The 24,363-nt window shown below is 38.9% G+C and overlaps 1 protein-coding gene across 2 annotated transcripts in view; it reads right to left on the bottom strand.

Annotated features, from left to right (window-relative positions):
* The window catches only part of Cdkl3 (cyclin dependent kinase like 3), a 61,720-nt gene that overhangs the window by 24,123 nt on the left and 13,234 nt on the right, over positions 1-24,363 (bottom strand). Inside the window, exons 3-4 of one of the 2 annotated variants that reach the window (XM_087194963.1) lie at positions 23,356-23,534; positions 8,855-8,967 (exon numbers count right to left, since the gene is read on the bottom strand). In XM_087194963.1, coding sequence (XP_087051089.1) covers positions 8,855-8,967; positions 23,356-23,534 — 292 coding nt within the window. Of the gene's footprint in view, positions 1-8,854; positions 8,968-10,220; positions 23,535-24,363 lie in introns of those variants that run through there. The other variant, XM_021242923.2, reaches the window with a different exon arrangement.

The raw sequence follows: 24,363 nt of genomic DNA, 5'->3' as shown, positions 1-24,363 counted from the left end.
GCTTTCTTTCAAGAGAAGAACAAAAATTGAAAAGCAGCTGCCTTTCCTTCAGATTCTATCTTCAGTATTTTAAAGAAATGTGTTCTATTTACAAGTATGGTGTAGTTACTTAATTACATATAGATTCAGTATATGCAGCTTAATATTCAGAGCTTTCCATTGGTTGTGTTTTGTCTGTTTGATTGATGTTTGGTTGTTTCTCTACAATTGAAGTACTCCCAAGGCAGCAAACAGTAAAGTTCTTTTCTAATGATGGATCACTGAAAGATTTAGGAGCCTGAATACTTGCAAAATTGTGCTATGCCATAGAAGGAACACTGGGTGTGTTAAAATTCCACTTTAGCCATCCCTATGCTTCCAGATCTATAAAATGGAAATGATTACCCGTAAAGTTTACACCCCTCAGGACTCACAAAGTATCAAAATGAGCTAAGTACTTTCTGTTAATTATAGAGAAACAGAGTGACTTCTTTTGGCTAGAATCACAGCACAAGTAACCCATAAAAATGCTTTGCAAGTGCAAAGCTCTTAGGGAAATAAATGGTTAGAACTTCCTGGAATCTAATTCCATCTTTTCAAGAACTCTTTCAGCTGTAGGTAATTAATTACTCCTTCATTTATCAAATGAAATTTATCCTGTTAAAAACTCATTATTAAAATTGTTTTTCTTTTCTAGGCTTGTTTACAAATTGATCCTGGTGAGAGGATATCATGTACTGATCTTTTGCATCATGAGTATTTCACTAGAGATGGATTTATTGAAAAGTAAGTATTTAAGTGGATGTGGTCTCTTTACTGTTTTGTACTGGGAAATTTTATTACCGGGAGAATTGCTACATAGATTAACGCTACATGATAGAAATATTAAATTTAATAAAATTTTGCTGAGCTATTGTATCAGATGTTGACGAGGTAAGTAGTAAACTAACAGGTGTCATGGATCAAAATTCTAACAAAAATAATGCAGCTAACATTCATTACAGTTACAATGTCTTAGGCAGTATGCTAAGTTTTCTGTTCTACAATTTCACTTGTATTATAGACCAGAAATAACATTAAATAAATAATCAATACTTTGTTGACTTTTGGGCCTGTGAGTCATAATATAATGTGTTTTCTTCCTCTTCTGATAGCATTCCTACCTATATACAATGCTGTAATTAGCCCTTCCCAGGTTATTTTTTCTTTCCTTATTCTCTGTTATGGTGCTTATTATATTATCCTACCCACTAAATTGGAAGGTCTCTGAAGTTGGAGGCCACACTTCCGGCCTTGCATGTCCACATTGTCTGACATGTTCAGCACATAGGTTACATTGACAATTTACATTCATTAATCAACCATATTTCTAGAAAGCATTATTTTGTTTTGAAGAAAGTAGGAAAAGTTTCTCATTAATTGCAAAGTCATTTAGTTGGTGGGAGGTTATTAAGTCAGAAAGATCATCTCAGTTTACAGGTGATAGACTAAAGGTCAGGTATGGAAAAGTCTGGAGAGTGCTATTGGAGATAGACTTTAGTAGAAAAAAGAAAAGAGAATTCTTGGTACCGGGGACCAGGGATCGGGGATCAGGACCTTGTGCTTGCGAGACAGGCGGCAGAACCACTGAGCTAAATCCCTGGCAAGAAAAGAGAATTCTTGAGAGTAACTACAACTTCAAGCATTTCAGCAATATTACTGTAAAACAAGAAATGAGGAGTTACATTGATGAAACTGCCACTGATGAAAAGTACCAATAACTGAATAAGTTATTTCATACCAATTCTATGCAGACTAAGTTGATTTCTTTACAGTGTTTAAATACAGTATTACCATTTTTCTGTTATGGGGTGAATTGAGTTCAAATTATGGAACGCTCAGAAAATATCTGAGTGAGACCTCTTTCTTTTGTGGACCACCTGCACTGCAAAGTTGTTTTTGTTTTTTTTTGTATTAAATTCTTTTATTGGTACATTGTAGGTATGCAACACAATTACATTTCTCATTGGGAACTGTACCTTTACATAATGCATCTTGGTTCTTATTTTTTCCCCATTCCTAGCCCTCCCTTCACTCCCTCCACCCTTCCCTATTTACAAAGACTTTATTTCCATTTTTTCCATTTCTCATCATTTTTCCTTTCCCTTCTTTCCTTTCCCCTGTGCCTCCCATTACCCCTACCCCTTTGGACCTTTTCTTCCTATTTTACATTATCGATTATTTATTCTAATCATTGGTACATTTTAGGTATACAATTTAATGACATTCATCTTTGGAAATTTACACCTTTACATAGTCTCTCTTGGTTCTTATTTTTCAAACTTGCCCAGCCCTCCCTTCAACCCCTCCATTCCTCCCTATTTACAAAGATTTTGTTCCTATTTTTCCATTTTCTTATATCTTATATTAATCCCATTCCCTTCTATCCTTTCCCCTAGCCCTCCCACTTCCTTCCCCTTTGCCCCTTTTCTTCCTATTTCACATTACCTATCATACATTTAGTCCTTATTTACACTTTCAGTTTCTCACACCAGAGAAACTATTTGGTATTTACACATGTGTGTCCCATTTATTTCACTTAAGAGTATTGCCTCAATGTGCATCCACTGAGCTATAAATGACTCTAATTTCTCATTTTTTATGGCTCAGTAGTACTCCATTTTATAAAAAAACCACATTTTCTTTATCCAGTCTCCAGTTGATGGGCATTTGGGCTGTTTCCAAGTTTTAGCTATGACAAACTGCTCTGCTATGAACATGGGTGCACATATATCACTGTGGTATGATTCTTTTAATTCTTTGGGGAAGATCCCCAGCAGTGGAATAGTGGGGTCAAATGGGACTTCCAGTCCTAGTTCTTTGAGGTATCTCCATACTGATTTCCACAGTGGTTGCACCAGTCTACACTCCCACCAGCAGTGGAGCCAGGGTTCCTCTTTCCCCACAGCCCCGCCAGCATTTGTTATTGGTGGATTTCATGATAGCAGCCATTCTTTCTGGAGTGAAGTGGAATCTCAGCATTGTTTTCATTTGCATCTCTCGAATGACCAGTGATGTTGAACATTTTTTCATGTATTTATTTGCTATTTCTACTTCTTTATCTGAGAAATGTCTGTTCATTTCAGCTGCCTATTTTTTGACTGGGTCTTTAAATTTGGGAGGTCTGATCTTTTTAAGTTCTTTATAGATTCGAGATAGTAGACCTTTGTCTGAGGAAGAGCAGGTGAAGATTTTTTCCCACATTGTGGGTTGTCTCTTCACACTGCTGGTGATTTGTCTTGCTGTGCAGAAGCCTTTTAATAAGAAGAGATCCTACTTGTTGATTGTGCTAGTTCACAGGCAACTGAGGTTTTGTTCATAAAATCTTTTCCTACACCGATGTCTTCAAGGGTTCTACCTAACCTCTGTTCCAACTGGTTCAGAGTTTCTATTTTAATATTTAGATCTTTAATCCATTTTGATTTTAGTTTAGTGCATGGTGAGAGATACAGGTCTAGTTTTAATCTTTGGCAAGTTGAAGCCCAATTTTTCCAGCACCATTTATTAAAGAGGCTATCTTTCCTCCAGTGAGGGTGTTTGGCTCCTTTGTCGAAGATGAGATGGCTGAGTGTGTCTGGCGTTGTTTCTGTATCTTCTAATCTGTTCCACTGGTCCTCAAGTCTGTTTCTTTGCCAGTACCATGCTGTTTTTATCACAGTAGCTTTGTAGTAGAGTTTCAGGTTGGTGATTGTGATACCCCCTGCCATGTCTCTGTTACCTAGAATTGCTTTTGCTATTCTGGGTCTCTTCCTGTTCCAAATGAATTTTTGGATTGTTTTTTCGAGGTCTATGAAGTATGCTGCTGGGATCTCAATTGGAATTCCATTAAATCTATATAGCAGTTTTGGAAGTATGGCCATTTTCACTATATTAATCCTTCCTACCCAGGAGCAGGGGATGTCTGTCCATTTTCTGATATCATCTTCCATCTCTCTTTTCAGAGTGCCATAGTTTTCAGAGAAGAGGTCTCTGATTTCTTTCGTTAGGATGATTCCTAGGTATTTCAGTTTTTTGGATGCTATTGTGAAAGGAATTATTTGCCCTATTTCTCTCTCAGTGAGTCTGTCACTGGTGTAGAGGAAAGCTATTGATTTTTGTGTGTTGACCTTGTAACCAGCTACTTGACTGAATTTGGTGATTAAGTCTAGAAGACTTTTGGTGGAGTTCTTGGGGTCTTCTATATAGAGTATCATGTCATCTGCAAATAATGACAATTTGACTTCTTCATTTCCTATCTTTATTCCTTTTATTTCTTTCTCTTGTCTAATTGCCGTGGCTAATGTTTCCAGAACTATATTGAACAAGAGTGGTGATAGTGGACATCCTTGTCTTGTTCCTGATTTTAGTGTGAAGGGTTTCAGTTTTTGACCATTTAGTATGATATTGGCTGTTGGTTTTTCATAGATGGCTTTTATCAGTTTGAGGTAGAGACCATCTATTCCAATTTTTTGTAGGGTTTTTATCATAAATGTATGTTGGATTTTGTCAAATGCTTTTTCTGTGTCTATGGAGATAATCATATGGTTTTTGTCCTTGGCTCTATTGATATAGTGTATTACATTGATTGATTCGCATATATTGAACCATCCCTGCATCCCTGGGATGAATCCCACTTGATCAGGGTGTATGATCTTCTTGATGATCTTCTGCATTCTGTTTGCCATTATCTTATTAAGGATTTTTGCATCTATGTTCATTAGTGAGATTGGCCTATAGTTCTCTTTTTCGATTGGGTCTTTCTCTGCTTTGGGGATCAAGGTGATGCTTGCTTCCAGGAATGAATTTGGGAGTATTGCCTCCCTTTCAATTTCACTGAAGAGTTTAAACAGTAGTGGCAGCAGTTCCTCTCTAAATGTCTTGTAGAATTCAGCAGTGAAGCCATCAGGCCCCGGGCTTTTCTTCGTTGATAAATTTTTAATTACCTTTTCAATTTCATTGGATGATATTGGGTTGTTCAGAATTTTTAGGTCTTCTTCGCTCAACTTTGGTAATTCATATGTATCTCGGAATCTGTCCATTTCTTCTGTGTTTTCCATCTTATTGGCATATAGGTTCTGGAAGTAGGTATTGATGATCCTCTGGATTTCTGCTGGGTCTGTTGTGATTTCACCCTTTTCCTTCCTAATTGCATGGATTTGGGCCTTTTCTTTCCTTTTTCTGACAAGGTTGGCTAAGGGTTTGTCAATTTTGTTGATTCTTTCAAAGAACCAACTCTTGGCTTCATTGATTTTTTGTATCATTCTCTTAGTCTCCATTGCATTGATTTCTCCTCTGATCTTTATAATTTCCTCCCTTGTATGAGCTTTGGGGTTGTCTTGCTCTTCTTTTTCTAGAAGCTTGAGGTTCAGCAACAGGTTGTATAATTGGGCTTGTTCTGTTTTCCTAATATGCGTATTCACTGCTATGAATTTCCCTCGTAAGGCTGCTTTCATTGTGTCCCATAGATTGCGATATGTTGTACTGTCATTGTCATTTAATTGAAGGAACTGTCGAATTTCTTCTTTAATTTCCTCTGTGACCCATTGGTTATTCAGAAGTCTGTTGTTCAATTTCCACGTGTTTATGAAATTTTTTGAGTTTCTTTTGCTATGGATCTCCAATTTCATCTCACTATGGTCTGATAATATACAGGGGATAACTTCAATTCCTTTACACTTACTTAAACATGTTCTTTACACTTACTTAAACATGTGTGAGTATGTGGTCTATTTTGGAGAATGACCCATGTGCAGCTGAGAAGAATGTGTATTCTGATTTTTTGGCTGGAAGACTCTGTAAACATCTGTTAAGTTCATTTGTTCAAGAGTTTGATTGAGTTCTAGTATTTCATTACTTATTTTTAGTCTAGTTGATCTATCTGTTTGTGACAGCGGGGTGTTGAGGTCCCCCACTACAACTGTATTGTGCATATATGACTTTTCATGTCCGTTAGTATTTGTTTTATATAGTTGGGGGCACTAGTGTTTGGTGCATAGATATTTATGATTGTCATCTCTTCCACTTGGATTCTTCCCTTTACAAGGATATAGTGTCCTTCTTCATCTCTCTTAATCAGTGTTGGTTTGAAATCTACTTGATCTGCCAAGAGGATAGCTACTCCTGCTTTTTTTCGGGTTCCTGTCGCATGGAGTATTGTTTTCCACCCTTTAACTTTCAGTCTGTGAGTTTCCTTTTGAATTAAGTGTTTCTTGTATGCAGCATATTGTTGGATTTTGCTTCTTGACCCATTCTGCCAGTCTATTTCTTTTGATTGGTGAATTGAGACCGTTAACGTTGATGGTTATAACTGAAACGTATTGACTTGTCATTGCCATGACTTTTTCTTTTTCTTGGGTTCTCCCCCTTTCCATTTAATTTCTTGTCATGCCAGATGGGTTCATGCTGCTTTGCTTCCTGGGGTTGTGATCCTCAATGTCTGTTCCTAGGATATTGTGTAAAATTCTTTGGAGTGCTGGTTTGGTATCCACAAAGTTCCTAAGGTGCTCTTTGTCATGAAAGTATCTTATTTCTCCATCCATTTTGAAAGACAGTTTTGCAGGGTACATCAGTCTGGGTTGGAGGCTGTTTTCTTTTAGGGCTTGGAATATGTCACTCCAAGCTCTTCTTGCCTTGATGGTTTGTGTTGAGAAGTGTGCTGTGATTCTGATGGACTTTCCTTTGTATATCATTTGTTTCTTTTCTCTGACTGCTTGGAGAACTTTGTTCTTCTGTTGTGTTTCTGGAATCTTAACAATTATATGCCTATGTGTAGATTTTTTTGATCAAGGCTATTTGGAGTCCTATATGCCTCACTTATCTGTAGGTCAAGCTCTTTCCCCTTGCTTGGGAAGTTTTCTGCCATTATTTCTGTGAAGAGATTTTTTTATGTCATCTGCACTCTCTCCTGTTTCTTCATTGACTCCAATCAGTCTTATGTTATTCTTCTTTGCATCATCTAGCAGCTGCTGGATTGATTTCTCATGTTCCCTTATAATTGTGAAGCAATTTTTCTTTTCCTGGTCACTAATTGCAATCTTATCTTCTATATCTGAAATTCTGTCCTCACATTGGCTCATTCTGCTGTGTAGACTTTCACTGGAGTTTTTCATGTCCTGGAAATTTATTTGCATCTGTTTTATGGATTCCATTTGTTTTTTATGTTGGGATTCCATCATGTTCCTGAGCTCCTCTCTAGATTTATTAATCATGTCTTGCACTAGGGGCCCAATTTTTCCTGTTATCTGAGAAATTATTTCTGATTTCATTTTTTCCAGATCCCCTTTTGTTGCCAGTTCAGTGGGTCCAGGTGGTTGAGTATCAGAGTGTTCCATCTCATTTCCCTTTGGGGTTGCTGTAGGTGATCTGGAAGTCTGGTTTTGAGACTTATTTACGTGTTTTCTCATTTCGACTGGGCCGGGGGGCTGTTAGCGCCTGCACAGATTACCTCCTCTGAGCTGGAAGAGGTGGGACAAGGGCCGGGAGTAGCGGTAGGGATGGTGACCCAAAAGCCCTTTCCTGTGGGCTGGGAGCAGCGGGAGGGATGGTGGCCGGGAAGGCCCTTCCTCTGGACCAGGAGCAGTGGGACGGCGGCTCAGAAGCCCCTACCTCTGGGCCAGGAGCGGTGGGAGGGATGGTGGCCCGGAAGCCCCTTCCTCTGGGCCAGGAGCAGCGAGACAGAAGGTGGCCCAAAAGCCCTTTCCTCTGGGCTGGGAGCAGCGGAAGGGATGGTGACTGGGAAGCCCCTTCCTCTGGACCAGGAGCAGTGGGACGGTGGCTCAGAAGCCCCTACCTCTGGGCCGGGAGCAGCGGGACTCAGTACCATGGTCTGGTGGTCCTCTGTCCTCTGCATCTTTGTAGCGTGGAACCAGGTGGCTGTAGAGAGGAGTTGGGGGGGGGGGGGATCCAGTGGATTGTTGCCGGGGCGCGGGCTGATTCGGCATGTTCTGCGGTACTCGGGACCTCGGTAGGGCGTGCACAGACCTGCCTGTCTGCAGCGGGCTGATTCGGCATGTTCCACACGACTCGGGACCTCGGTAGGGCGTGGGCAGACCTGCCTGTCTGCAGCAGGGTGATTTGGTATCTTCTGCGCAACTCGGAACCTCGGTAGGGCGTGCCTGCTGTGGGTTTTTGTTGTTCTTGTTGTTAAAGAGAGCTAGGTGTGCTGGCACAGGCCTGTAATCCCAGCATTTTGGGAGGCTGAAGCAGGAGAATCACAAGTTTGAGCCCAGCCTGGGCAACTTAGTGATTTAGTGAGAGTTCTCAAAAAAAAGAAAAAAAAGAAAAAAATGCTGGACACATAGCTCAGTGCAAAGGCCCTTGGTTCAATCCTCAATACCTACCCAAGCCCACAAAAAGGATATTTTCTGACTATTTTATTTTTCTATCTCCAAACACTTAAAAGGATCTGACTCAACCTTACTGTTTAAAAGTCCTTGTTTGGAAGCACAAATACTTGAAGAAGCCAAAATTTCAAAATAAATTTTAGGCAAACTGAAGTATATTCCTATTGGACTATTTTTCTTAGCATCAGTCATCAACATACAGCTTAGCTAGTTGTATCCTGGCAAAGAAAATATTATTTGTAAAAACAGAATTTTGTGCCTTCTTTATCAGCCCCAGGTACCCATCTGGCACCATCTATTAATACAATATGCTTCCTTGTTCTCATGCAGAAAAACTGAGTTTAAGAATCAAGCAGAACTGATTTGGCAATATTTGTTTTACATATGTAATAGGACCAGAGATGTACCTCAGCAGTGCAGCACATGCCTGGCAAGCACAATGCCCTGAGTTCGATTTCTGGTACCAAAAAAAAGAAAAAAATAGATATGTAACAAAATATTTCAGTAATACCTACCTACTTTTAAAACAATTTTATGGAGTAAGTCCAAATCAGAACTACTAGGAAGATGGGGACTCCCAGTGGCCATCTCAATGATCATACAGCCCAAAGCCCAGATATCCACAGGTCTGAAACAAATCAGAGTAAATTTTTTTTCATGCAGAAATATGTAAGATATCTATTCTAACCTTAAAAAAAATTTAAAACCAGTTCTGGGAATTGGATCCAGGGCTTCACACAGCAGAGTTTACGTGGCAACATTTATGTTTTCACTGTAGCAATATATGCTAACTTTAGGATGGACATTACATATTATCAGTTTAATAACATCACATAACTTGTATTTAAGTTGTATGAGAAGCCAGGAAGTATTCCAGCTTAAAAGTAGCTAATTTTAAAATTACTTCAGATACTTACAAAAGGATATTATTACTAGCGGCTTATGAATTAAAATTAAATACTAAATTCTCATATTTAAAAATAAAAATTAAAAATCTCAAATATTTTACCACTTACATTTTATTTATTATAATCCACCATGAATCAGTAATAATCCAAATTTTTTCCAGAGGATGCTTTTTATAGTTGTTTTTATCAACAAGACTTGTGATGAACATCAGGACTTGTGAACAGATAAAAAGCTCAACCTCACTTTTAGATGTAATATAAATAAGTACTATAAGATCTATTCTTCAATGACTCAAACAATAAGATTATAAGAATTGATACCTGCTATCTTAGTAAGGCAGTGGAAAATGAATATTCTCATGTCCTATCCTTGGAGTTTAATATAGTATATGTGCTGCCGAAGCGAGCACATATCCTTGGAGTTTAAATCTATACAACTTCTTTAGAAAGAAATTTGGCAAAAACATTTAAATTGTATATACTTTTGACTGTACACCTTTATGCTGAGAAATTTATTCTAAGATATATGCATGAAGATAAATTACATGAGAATTTCACTACAGCACTCTCTGTGGTGGAGAAAGATTGGAAACAGTTTAACCATCCATCAGTAGGGGAATGGCTGAGTAAATTTTGTACAAATACACAAGGAAATATTATTCACTTGTTAAAAACAATGAGGGAGGTCTATCTATGTGTGTGAAATGGAATGATTGCCAAATTAAACTGGCAAAGTGCAAAAAAGCAAAGTTCATGAAAGAAATTTTTTAAAAGATCAAATAAATGGATACTCCATGTTTGTCGATGGGAAGACAATATCACCAACATGTCAATTCTTTAAAGCTTCCTATAAAAACTCAATGCAATCCTAATCAAAATCTCAGTAAATTTAAAATATTATAATTAGGTAATGTATATATCAAATAGCTAGATTTAGTCATTCTAAAATGTATATATACTTCAAAAAATCATGATATACATAATATATATAATTTTATCTGTCAATTAAAATTATTTTAGATATTAATAAATTGATTATAAAGTTTATATGGAGAGGCAACATACCCAGAATAGTTAACACAATGTTAAAAAAAAAAGTACTAACATTACCTGACTTCAAGATGCACAATATAATATTATAATTGGTGAAAGAATAGACAGATCAAAGCAATAGAAAGCCCACAAATATGGACAAGTGGTCTTGTTTGTTTGTTGTTGCTGTAGTGCTAGGGATTGAACTCAGGGCAGTGCCCTTGCACATGCTAAGCATACACTCTACCATGGAGCTACACCTCCAACTCTTCAACTGGTCTTTGAGAAGAGTGAAGGCAATTTAATAGAGAAAGACTAGTTTTTCAACAACTAGTGCTAGAACAAATGAACATCTACATGCAAAAAAAAAAAGAATTTAGACATAAATCTTACACTTTTCACAAAAATTAACTCAAAATAGATGATACATCTATATGTAAAAGGCAAATAAAACTTCTAATCAATCACATAGGAAAAAAAACCAACAAGATGACCTTGGGTTTGCTGATGAGTTTTTAGATACAAGACCAAAAGCCTAATCCACAAGAGAAAAAAAAAAAAATTGGTAAGTTGAACTTCATTAAAATTAAAAACTTCTGCTCTTGAAAGACACTGTGAAGACAATGAAAAGACCAGTCATATTCTGGAAGAAAATATTTGAAAGACTTGTATTCAAAATATACCAAAAAACTGTTAAAACTCAATAATAATAAAATAACCCAATCTACAGGTGGGTAAAAGATATAAACACACACTTCACCACAGAAGACATATAAATGGCAAATAAACATTATACAAATATGCTCAACATCATACACCACACAATTGAAAATAAAAAGAAGATACCACTACATACCTATTAGAATGGCTAAAATCTAAATCAGTAACACCAAAAAACTGGTGATGAAGCAGAGCAACACAGATGTGTATTCATTGCTAATAGGAATACAAAACTCTACGGCCACTTTGGAGGGAGTTTTGCAGCTTCTGATAGAGCTAAACAAGACATAAAATCTAGAAATTTTAAGTCCACATAACAACCTAGACAGAAGTGTTTATATCAACTTGCCTTATAATTTTTCAACCAAGATATTCTTTAATAGGTGAATAGATAAACCATGGTACATACATATAATGGAAAATTATTTAGTAGGAAAAATAAACGAGCTTTCAACAAATACACACACACACACACACACACACACACACACACACACACACACACACAGACCTTAATACATATTGCTAAGTCAAAGAAGCCAGTCTGGAGTAAGGCACAAACTGTATGGTTCCAACCATGATATTGTGGAAAGGCCTAGAGCATAATGACAGAAAAAAATCAATGTCACCAATTAAAGCAGTTGGAGAGAAGAAAAGTAAGGTAGAAGTCAAAAGACTTTTAGGGCCATAAGACCACTCTGTAGGATACTGAAGGGAAAGATACATGACATTATACATTTATCAAAACCCAAGAGGGCCGGGGATTTAGCTCAGTGGTGCTGCCGCCTGCCTCGCAAGGACAAGGTCCTGAGTTCAATGCTCAGTACCAAAAAAATCCCCCAAAACCCAAGAAAGATAACACAAAAACTGAGCCCTAACATAAACTACAGAATTTAGTTAACAATAAATGTATTAATATTGGTCATCCATCAATTATATCAAATACTTCATACTAATAAGATGTTGATAATAAATGTAAGAACAGAATGCAAACAGTATATAGGAGCTCTGCAATTTCTGTTCAACTTTTCTATAAATCAAATCCTGCTCTAAAAATTAAAGTTTATTAATTTAAGAAAGACAGACAGATAGGGAAACAGCATGCCCCTTTGGCATTGGAATGGTCACAAGGGAACCCAAGAGGCTCTCTCAATAACCGAGTCCCTCAACTTCATAAATCTTACTTATTAAGGGGCTCAGCTTCAAAAAGCTAGATCCAGTTTTGAGGGAGATATTAACAAGGGCTTCAGTTCCATGTTAAATGTTTGCTTTGTAGAAAAAGCTGTTAGAGCTGATCAACTATAGGCTCCAACTAGTTATGAAAACTGGAAAGTACATGCTGGGGTACAAATGGATTCTGAAGATGATCAGATAAGTCAAAGTGAAACTGACCATTGAGCTGAAGTAAATAATTTAAAAGGAGTAGAAATTTATTTTGGCTCACAGTTTCAGAAGTTTCAGTCCACGGTCACTTGGCCCAGGTGATTTGGGCCTGTGGTGGTACAGTGCATCAGGCAGCAGAAATGCAAGGCAGAGCAGGTCTGTTCGCTTCATGGCGGCCACGAAACAGAGAAAGGGGGCCAGTAACCTAATATGGCTTCAAGGACATACTCACCATGACCTAATTTCTTTCTATGAGGCTCTACTTCCTAAAGGTTCAATGACCTCCCATAGCACCACAGACTGGTGACCAAGATTGGTACACAGGATTTGGGGAAACATTCCAAATCCAAATAGCAGTCACCCTTGCCAACTACTGCCCAGGTTTGAAGATATACAAAATAGTGCTATATCATGTTGGTCAAAACTACAATGGTCTGCCACTTGCCTTGCAAGTGCAAAGTCCTAAGTTTGATCCCCGATACCTAAAAAAAACCCCAAACACCTACAATGGCTATAATATGGAAGTGGGAACAGTGTGCAAAAAATACTAGAGTTTGCACATTGGTTATCAGTGATCCAAGTGATTCTAACATGGAAGCACGACAGAACAGAATGGTAAAAGTAAACTATGCAAAAATTATCTTTAATAAAATTTTCCAGAGCTGTTTGTTTTGTTTTGTTTTTTAAGAGGAAAAAAAAGACAAAGAGAAGAGGGACTAGGAATACAGCTCAGAGATACAGTATGTGGATACGGCATATTTAGCATGCACAAAGGCCTGAGTTTGATTCCCACCACTACAAAAGAAGGAGAAAGGAAAGAAAGGGAAGAAGAAAAAGAAAAATGGACAAAAGAAAGAGAAAAAGAAAGACATAAAAAGGAATAAAGCAAATTTTTGTACAATATATATTATGCTCCTTTTCATGTTTAAAAGGAATGAGGCAGAAGGGTGTGTGTGTGTGTGTGTGTGTGTGTGTGTGTGTGTATGTGTGTCTAGATAATGATTTTTAAGAAATAAAGGAGTTGATGGTACTGTACACAATTTTTCAGGTCTCTATTAACCACAATTGGATGATATAATAGGAACTTAGAAGTCTGGTTATTTCACAAATTTTAAGAACTTAATGGAAATCAGTAAGTTTTAGTGACAACCAGCAAAATTAAGGCCAAGTTTTAGCCCTCAAAGTCTTAAGTAAATTATATTTAAGTGTTCTCCCACAGAATGCAATTCCCACTCCAACCTTCACAGAGACACAAAACACATTCCTAGACAAACCAGTTTTCTTTGATCTGAATTTTCACAGTACAATTTTGGAAGGTAAGCCAATCTCTGTGAAAATTTACAGCATTATCAAGGCAGGCCTTTCAAAAGTAATGGAAGGCAGATGTGGTGCCACCTGCATGGAATCTCAGTACTCTGGAAGCTAAGGCAAGAGTGTGAGTTCAAGGCTAGCCATGGACTATGTGACCAGACCCTGTCTCAAAAACCAAAGCACAGGACCAGGGATTTAGCTCAGTGATTCTGTGGCTTGCCTCGAAAGCACAAGGACCTGAGTTCGATCCCCAGTACCAAAAAACCACAAAAAAACCAAAGCACACGGAAACAAAACAAAGAGCAATGTAAAAGGAAATATCTAGTTTATTATCATTGCAGCAATAGTCTTAAAGGGCTCCCCCATTTTTTTTTTTTGGTACCAGGGATCGAACTCAGGACCTTGTGCTTGTGTGGCAGGCAGCGGAACCACTGAGCTAAATCCCTGGCCCAAGACTCCCCCATTAACTGAAATCCTAGCTCAGTTGTGGAGACAACCTCTTTTCCTCAGGTCTATCATAGTATTTTGCAGAAAAATGACTGGTCCATTGGAACAAACGAAACCAAAACATATCTACTACCTACTATGGAAAGTGACAATATTAGACTCAAGAAAAGCAAATCCAACCAGTCCTACCTGTAACATGCAGGAGTAAAGGGTGGGATTTTTTTTTTTTAATACAGAGGGATGTACTTAGAGAACCTGTCAGCTGATCTACTCCTCCACAAAACTAGTGGGTATCTTTTTAAAAGTGCAATTATGACAGGAGGTATAGCTCAATGACAGAGCATTTGCTGAGCATTCATGAAGCCCTGGGTGTGATCTCCAGCCCTGGGAAATAAGAAACAACTGAACTCAGGTAAGAAAGATGAGTCTGTGGTATGAGGACCATGACAACTTCCTCCTTTGCAAATCTCAGCTCAATGAGGCAACCTAGTCTATGCTAGGTTTCCCTCCTCCTCCACCTCCCAGTTGAAGAACTTTCTTCCCTGGAGGAACAGAACTTCAGAATTGCTCATTTCCCCCCGCCACCTGTTGCTGAGGCCAACTCCTGGGTGAGTAAGGTCAAAAGTTGGAATCCCTTCTTCCAAAACGCCCCTACACATGGACCAATGGCTCCACCTTGGGTTTAGCACAGAGACAATACTAGGACCACTTAATCTAGTTCATGAGGTGGCAGTTTCATTCCAGGAGAAGGAAGCTGAGGAGACGTCAGGTTACTGGTCTCTCCGACTGAGCACTGAGCTCTTAGATCAAATACACTGCCTAGAGAGAAGACTCACAATAACTTTAAGTAGCTCTAGAACCCCAGCTCAAAGATTCTGCCTAGGAGGAGGAGCATTCCAGAGCTGCTCCCAGTGCTGAGGAGGTGAGCCTTCCAGGAGCCAGCAGCACAGACCCCTCCCTCCTCCTTGAAATGAGAAGACACATAAACAAGCCTCAAAACCAGACTTCCAGATCACCTAAAGCAACCCCAAACAGAAACGAGATATAACATTCTGATGCTCAACCACCTGGACTGCCTGAACTGGCAACAAAAGAGGATCTGGAAAAAATGAAATCGGAAATAATTTCTCAGACGACAACGGAGATTGTGCCCAAAGTGCAAGACATGATTAACAAATCTAGAGAGGACACAGATTAAAAAAAAGAGGATCTGAGGAACATGATGGAATCCCAACATAGGAAATAAATGGAATCCATAAAACAGAGGCAAACAGATTTCCAGCAGATTAAAAACTCCACTGAAAGTTTACACAGCAGAATGAGCCAATGTGAAGACAGAATTTCAGATATAGAAGATAAGATTGCAATTAGTGACCAGGAAAAGATTTTACCTAGGAGAAGAAGTAGGCCATAAAATAGCTGGCGCCTAATCTCCAAAGGAATCAACTGTATTTGCAACAGACTGTAGAAAAGTTCAAGCTTAAAATTCTTCTCAATTGGCGGATGTGGTAAAAGGTGATTGCATAGAGTTTCATGTATTTAATGATGACACAAACTATAGGACCAGCTACTTTGCAGAAAAGAGCGATGGAGTAACATAGTTGGGAGAAGTCTTGATATCAGAAAAAATAGTGGCCACCATATATAATACTCTTTCAAAGGAGCCACAAAATGACTGGAATTGTTTGTAGAGCAATGTAAATCCCACAACAGTGTTGAAAACAATAGAGGAACCACCCTTTTACTAGTAGAATTTAACAGCTAGGAGCAATAAAGGAAAGAGAGAATACCACTATCATCCCAGGTGGGCTTCCCCAAAGCTTTGCCTCCCTAATAGTAACTATAACTACAGAGTTTTAATACTTCATGGGGGGGGGTTGAATAGGTTTCATTAAAATAATTCAGCCAATTACTATAATACAAACACAAAACAATAACAAGGCCCAGAGTGGGGGGTCCTGTACTCAAAGTAGTTACAATATGTTATCTAAAATGTCCAAGTTCTAACAAGAAATTGCAAGTCATACAAAGAATTCTATCCGAAGTAATTTGGGGTAGGGAGCTCAAACTACCTTTAAGAGTAACCAGATATTGGGTTTGGCATAAAGGACTTCAAAGCAACCATTATAAATATGTTCATGGAATTACAGAAAAGAATGATTAAAGAGGCAAAGGAAGATACATGATAGTATTACATCAAACAAAATATCAATCAGGAGAGAGAGATTATTAAGAACAAATTGGAAATTTTGAATTGAAAAGTATAACTAAATAAAAAATTCACTAGAGGAGCTAACAGACTTCCATAAACTTGAAGATGAATCAATAGGGATTCTGCAAGCTGAAGAATATGAAGAAGGAAACAGAACCTCAAGAAAATGTGGGACATTGTATTAGCCAGCTTTCTGTCACTGTGATGAAATACCTGACATAAATAAATCAGCTTAAAGGAGAAAAGGTGTATTATGGCCCACGGCTTCAGAGGTTTCGGGCCATGGTCAGCTAGCTTCATTGCTTTTAGATCTGTGGTGAGGCAGAATCATCATGGAGAAAGCCATGGTGGAACAGAGCTGCTCACCTCGTGGTAGCTGGGAAGCAGAGAGAGCACCTGTGCTATAGGCTTCTTCCTTTTTCCTGCTTTTGTTCTATCCAGGACCCTGGCCTAATGGATGGTGCTACTCATAATCAGGGTGGGTCTCCTTTCTTGCTTTGCCTACCACATCCCAACTGTCTATGGAAATACTCTCATAGACACTCCCGGAAGTCCGTCTTATTAATTTCCTAGGTGTTTCTCAATCCAATCAGGTTGATAATCAAGATTAACCATTACAGGGCCGAGGATTTAGCTCAATGGTTTCACCGCCTGCCTGGCAAGTGCAAGGTCCTGAGTTTGATCCCTGGTACCAAAAAGAGGAAAGGTTTATTTAGCTCACAGTTTGTAGAGGTTTCAGTCCATTATCGGCTGGCTCCAAGGCAGGGTGGCACATGGGAGAGGGGCAACAGTTCATGGTGGCTGACAAGAGAGAGCAACACAACAAGGGAAAAGACAAGCCTCTTTCTGTCCCTTATATTTTATCCAGGCTGCCAGGATTAGGGCGGTGCCAAACATTGGTGTGCTGATTTAGTAACCACCCATCCTTAATCCCTGCTTCACACACTCTAGATTCACCCAACTATTACTGCGTGAGGCTTTGGGGGGACATCTAGACCCTAACCATAACAACTGGGAATTCTAGAATGGAAGAAGAGAGAAAAAGAAAAAAATACTTACTGAAATAATTAACAAAAAGTCCTCAAACTTACTGCAAAACCATAACCTACAAAGCCCAACAAACTTCAACTTGGACAAATACAAAAAGATCCATTAAGAAATACATTATAGTAAGAGTGCCAAAATTCAAAATCAAGAATTAAACCTGAAAAGCAGAAAGAGAAAAATGGGGTCCAGGTATTTAGCTCAGTGGTGCTGCCACCTGTCTCGAAAGTACAAGGTCCAGAGTTCAATCCCTAGTACCAAAAAAGAAAAAAAAGAAAGAAAGAAAGAAATAGAAAAATGAATCATCATTTACAAGAGAATGTCAATAAGACACACAGCATACTTCTCGGTGGAAACAGTGGAAGCAGGACACAGTGCCACAATAATTCAAATTATTCAGAAGAAGGAAAAGCCAGGTGTGGTGTGGTGGCACACACCTGTAATCTCAGCACTCTGGCAGGCTGAAGCAGACGGATCACAAATTTAAACCCAGCCTGAGCAACTCAGTGAGACCCTGACCCAAAATAAAAAATAAAAAAGGGCTGGGGATGTAGCTCAGTGCAAAGGCCCTGGGTCCAATCCTTAGTGTCTTAAAAGTGGATGGGGAAAAAAGGGGGTTGGGGTTTGCTAAGGATGCAGCTCAGTGCGAGTCCCTGAGTTCAATCCCTAATACTGGGGGGAAAAAAAAAATCCCAACAAAAAACCTCATACCTTTCAGAAATGAAGATTAGAGCCAGAGATTTAGCTCAGTGGTGCTGCTGCCTGCCTCGAAAGGTCCCAAGTTTGATCCCTGGTACCAAAAAAAAAAAATCTTTATTTCATCTTCATTTCTTTTCTTTTTTCTTTTTTGGTACCAGGGATCAAACTCTGGACCTCATGCTTGCCAGGCAGGAGCTTTGTGGCTGAGCTACATCCCTGGCCCAAAATAAAGAATTTTTAAAGAATGTGTTGCTAGCCAACCCACCTAACAAAAAATACTAAGTTTTTTTTTTTTTTTTAGACAGGGTCTCGCTGTGTAGTTCAGGGTGACCTTGAACTGACTATGTAGCCCAGGCTGGCCTTGAACTCACAGCAATCCTCCTGCCTCAGCCTCCCAAATGCTGAGATTACAGGCATGCACTACCATCCCCAGCTAAGGGAAGTTCTTAAGACTAAAGGCAAGTATTCCTGCACAGCAATTCAAATTCATACAAAAAAAAAAGGAGCACTGACAAAGGTAATTATGTAATTAAAAAGGCAATACAAATGCATAATTTGTTCTAATTGTTTTAACAAGCAATTTGTATATGTGACACTTTTTTTTTTTTGGTTATGGGGATCGAACTCGGGTCCTTGTGCTTGCAAGCCAGGTGGCAGAACCACTGAGCTAAATCCCTGGCTCAAGCAATTTGTATAAAATAATACGTAAATAATTGCTTGTTGGACCTGGAACACTGGAAATGTATATTGTAATATCCCAAAGTATAGCACCCGGACATGCTGAGGATTTTGAACTGAAAGAGACTGGAAGGGCCTCAGAAATAAGGTCTCTAACCTTTTCCAGCCCTCCTCTCTCTTCCCCAAACCCCAACTTGTGGCATAGAAACTAGAACTACTCTCCTAAAAAGCAAATCATAAAACCCACAAAGGACACTCTCTGACCTTTTCCCCCAATTCCCTGGTTTCCTACTTTTCCTCACTCCAGAGGGGTCTTGTCCCTCCCAGAGGAGGGGAGAGGGAGATGTCACACAGAAAAGTAGAGAAGGATCTCAACCAACGGGCCTTGATGAGTTTTCCCCTCTCAGTCGATTACTATTAAAACATAACCCTTTCCAATCATGTTTGTCACAACTATCCTCAGCTTTCATCAGACTTAGCATGAAAACACATACATTTGTTTTTTGGATCTTCATTTCTGAAGGCTTCCATGTCACATAAAGCTTTTAAAAATAAATTTGTTATGATTTTCTCTTGCTAAACTGTTTTTTATTTCAGAAATGTGGACACGACCTTTGTGATGAGTGGGGAATAGGGTCTGCTCTGTTGTCCCTACAACTACAGCTCAATGAAACCCATTCAATATGTGTAAGTCCATGACAATCCGTGACAGTACTGAAGACTGAGCCCAGGGCTTTGTGCCTGTGAGGCAAGCACTCTACTACTAAGCTACACTTCCAGCCTACTTTTTAAAAACTTAATTGGTGTCTTTTGGAGGTCATCTTTTGGAGCTAAGTAAGTCACTGACTTACAAACACTGGAGTTGCCAACTTTCACAGATACAAATGGACCTCGTACTACAAATATTAACAGATGCCAAACATTTAGACAGCTGTGCTGCTGGGTGCTCACTGCTCAGTGTGATGGTGCACAGCAGTGTGGTGCTTAATCAGAGCCCAGGCTGTCTGGAAGCAAAAGGAAAAGCAGTATATGTGGAGGGGACTGCTGGGAAGCGCAAAGAAATACACATTGTATATCTGTGTTGAAGGTGTATAAGACTCACTTTGTTCGACTTACAAATGAATCTGACTTACAAATGTACCCCAGAACGGAACTCCTTCATAAGTCAGGGATTTACTGTGGTTCATCTTAAAATTGGTAAATAAATTAATCCTTTACCCTGGGTTTTTTTCTACGTGAACTACATTAGTGCGTAACCAGAGGAGGAAAAATGTTCCTCTATAAAAGTATTCCTTTTTGCTATTTATTTATTTAAATTGAAATTTTGAGGGGCCGGGGATTTAGCTCAGTGGTTTCGCCGCCTAGTGGGCAAGTGCAAGGACCCGAGTTCGATCCCCAGTACCAAAAAAAAAAAAATTTAAATTTTGATTTTTTGAGACAGAGTCTCACTACATAGTCCAAGCAGCCTTGAACTTGCTATGTAGCCCAGGCTTACCTCGAATTCATGATCTTCCTGCCTCAGCCTCCTGAGTACTGAGTTTGCAGATGGGTGTCACCACATGTGGCTCATAAAAAAAAAATTCTAGGGCTAGGGATTTAGCTCAGTGGTTCTGCTGCCTGCCTTGCAGGTATAAGGACCTGAGTTCGATCCCCAGTATTAAAAAAAATTTAAAAAAGCATTCTAAGTAATAATTTAAAAAGAGAAGATAAAGTTAAAATGCCACCACTTTGCAAATGAATGATGGATCTAGCCATTAAACAATAATGGCTACTAAAATTACAAAAAGATATTCACAACATATGGGCCTCCTGATCAAAGAAGAGAATAATCCCTATAGTCTTGCCAAAGGGACTGAGCCTCATACTAATCCAGCCTCTGGATCTAGCTGCCAATTTGCAGGAAATATAAAAGACAGAGAAACACATTGAATTCCCCTATGGGTATCCAATAACCAAAATTCAGACTAAAAAATTCAGCTAAGCAAATGGTCTTGATTCAACAGATAAGCTTACAGACATACAAGGATATAGAGAAAATGTAGTCTCCCATTTGGCTGGTGGGAATGCAACATTGATGGAAGTACTTTGGAAAACAGTCTGGCGGTTCTTTAAAAGATTCAATATATGGGCTGGGGGTTTAGCCCAGTAGTTTTGCCGCCAGTACCAAAAAAAAAAAAAAAAAAGAAAGATTAGACATATAATGATCAAATGAACCACAATTCCAATTCCTACATACGGTATATACCCAAAAGACACAAAAATATAAATCAAGAAAATCTGTACAAATGTTTACTGTAGCATTATTCTTAATCATAAAGAAGTAGAAACAAGCCAAATGTTTGTCAACTGATGAATCATAAAAAACATGGTATAGTCACACAATGGAATATTACTCATCCACAAAAAGAAATGAAGTATGATATAGACTACGACACAGACAAATCTCAAAAACAATACGCTAAGTGAAAGAAGACAGCCCCAAAGGACCAGGTATTGTATAATTTCACTTACAGGGAGCATCCAGACTAGGCACCTTCACACAGAATAAAAGTAGCTAACTGGCTACCGAGGCCTGGAAGGATTGGGAAGAAATGGAGAGTAAATGCTAGGGGGTGCAAGTTTCTTTTGGGGTTGATAAATATACTCTAAAACTATGGTGGTTATGGTCACACAACTCTGTGAATACACTAAGAACTACCAAATTGTACATTTCAAATGGGTGATTGTATGGTATGTGAATCATATCTCAAAAAAGTTATCACAAAATAAAGGTAGATTAGTGCAAAGCACTAACTCTGGCCATGTAGAATACAAGAGATTACACCTGTCTTCAAGGAACTTATTTTTTTGGGGGGGAGGGCAAGGACGAGGATGAAAGGGGGTTGAAACAGAGAGAGCAAGAGAGAATATTTGAGCTGGAGGAAGAACTAGGCCATGTCAAAAATTAGGCTAGGTGTAATCCCAGCACTCTGGGAGGCTGAGGCAGGAGGCTCAAAAGTTGAAAACCCATGGGCCAGGGATTTAGCTCAGTGGTTCCGGCGCCTGCCTCGAAAGCACAAGGCCCCGAGTTCAATCCCCAGTACAAAAAACAAACAAAACAAACAAACAAACAAAAGTTGAAAACCCAGCCTGAGCTACTTAGGTACACCCTATCTCAAAATAAAAAATAAAAAGGGACAGGGATGTAGCTCACTGTGAAGGCCCTGGATTCAATCCCCAGTACCACACACACACACACACACACACACACACACACACACACACACACACAAAAACAAACTGGCACAAAATTTACAAATAATAAACTAGTAGATCTAGATGGTCTAGAAGAGGATAAAGGCTTTAAACTACATTATGAAACAAAGGCAATTGGGACATAGATTTTTATGAAGGCTATAGTATCCCCAGAGGCAAAAAGAATGTAGGGAAAAAGTTTGCAGAGCTCCAAATCATAGAAAACATTTATTCAGCATTTACTGTATTTTAATCTTCTTAGCATATCAAATCATTTAAGCCTCACAACAAACCTATGACAGGGCCCTGCTGTTATTTCCACTGTACGTAGGAGGCACAGAGATGGTTTTGTACAGCTGAGAAGCACCCTGGGCATGGACTGTAAGCCCAGACCACCTGAGTTAGAAGCCTGGTTCTGCCATTAACATCACCTGTGTAACTTCAAGTAATCATTTTTAGCTCTGTGCCTCAATGTCCTCTTCTTTAAAAGGGGAAAGTGTAGGGGCTGGAGATTTAGCTCAGTGGTACCATGCCTGCCTCGAAAGCGCAAGGCCCTGAGTTCAATCCTCAGTACCGCAAAAAACAAAACAAAACAAAAAAAGGGGAAAGTGCTGAAGGTGTCGCTCGATGATAAAGCACTTTGCATGGCAAGGCTCTGAGTTTAATCCAAAGCACAGCTAAATAAACAGAGAATAATACCAGTACCTTCATCACAGGGTTGTTGTGAAGATTAAATGACTTAATGCATGTAAAACATTTAGAATGGTTTCCAGCAGAATGTACTCATTAATAGTAGATATTACGATAATGACAGAAAAAATCTTTCAGGAAAAGCATGCAAGAACTGTCCTCCCACTTCTATGAATGTGTACATCTTTGTCCCTTTATGTTCTCCAGGACTGACTATTTGTATTTTAGATTGCCATTTTACATAGGACTGAGACTGTGCTCCCTTTTGAGGCATCTGGTACAGAACAATTTAAAAATTATTGTTTGCCAGTCTTTCCAAAGAGGGTGCCATTTTTCCAGGAAGCAGGAAACTTGGCAGATCCTATTACAATACTGGCAGAAGGAGTTAAATGACTTTAAAATTTGCAAAAGGTAGAGCTTAAACAGAGGAGGCAACTCTGCTAACGGTGTGGCCCGAGAAGCCTGAACACATCCTGAGGAAGCCTGCATAGGTCTCAGGGCTGCAGTGGGATCGCCCGAGGGAAAGCATCTAGTGCTACAGGTATGAGATCTTTCTGTTCCTTTAGAGGAGTCGCTCTTCTTGGCCACAGTCCAGACAAAGAGGGCCGACAGTGTCAGCAGTAAGGAAAGGCCAGGCAGGGTCCCCAAATACACATACTTTCCATAAGAAGTATCTTTTAATACTAGTTCTGCACCTCTATACCAGCGTGTGGCCACATAATCTGTATAAATGTCGCCGGGAGCTGCTAGCGTTCGTGCAAAACCAAAATCACAGAGCTTGGCAATTCCTGACTGGGACACTAAAATATTCTCAGGTTTTATATCTCGATGAATAATCTAAAAAAACACAGAAAATGAAATATATTAAAATGAGGTTTCTTTATCTGGGGAATCGCTCCAAAATTACAGAGAAAAACTAGCTAAGACAGTGAACCTATGTAAAAATAGTTACATATTTTTAATTTCTTCTCCATCCATTACTTCAAAATGAAATGAAAACAAGACAAACAATACTGAAAAGGTAAATCACATTCAAAAGATGGAAGGGAGCCAGGTGTGGTGGAACACACCTGTAATCCCAGCACTCAGGAGGCTGAGGCAAGAGGATTGCCATGAATTTGAGGCCAGGCTGGGCTACATATTGAGTTCAAGGGCAACTCGAACTACAGAGCAAGACCTTGTCTCAAAAAAACACTGAAAATAATCGAATGTCTGTCAGCTGGTATATGATAAATAAAATATACTATTATCCATACAATAGAATATTACTCAGCAAGTAAACAACACATGCTACAACAAAGATAAACTTCAAAAACATTATGCTAAGTAAAAGAAGCCATATATAAAAGGCCACATATTGTATGATTCCATTTATACAGAAGCTTCAGGAGAGGTGTACCTGTGGACAGAAAACAAATCACTGGTTGCCTGAATCAGGGGAAAGATACTGGGACTGAGGAAAAACAAGCAAGAGGAATCTCTTTGGACTGATGAAAATGTTCTATAACAAGATTTGATGATAGTTGCAGAACTCTGTAAATTAACTTAAATCTGTTTACTCATTTATTAGCAGACCACTAACCCAACTGATGTGAAAAAACACAGTCTTCACAAAATTAGTTCAGGATAGTAACAGCAACAGTTCCTGAAAGAAATGGAAAATTCA

Source organism: Heterocephalus glaber, unplaced genomic scaffold, assembly GCF_053883595.1.
Source record: "Heterocephalus glaber isolate CG9 unplaced genomic scaffold, H.glaber_assembly_v1.0 deba00001606, whole genome shotgun sequence".
Taxonomy (NCBI): Eukaryota; Metazoa; Chordata; class Mammalia; order Rodentia; family Bathyergidae; genus Heterocephalus; species Heterocephalus glaber.
Note: the sequence above shows the minus strand (reverse complement) of the source record. Positions and strands in the feature narration are given on the sequence as shown.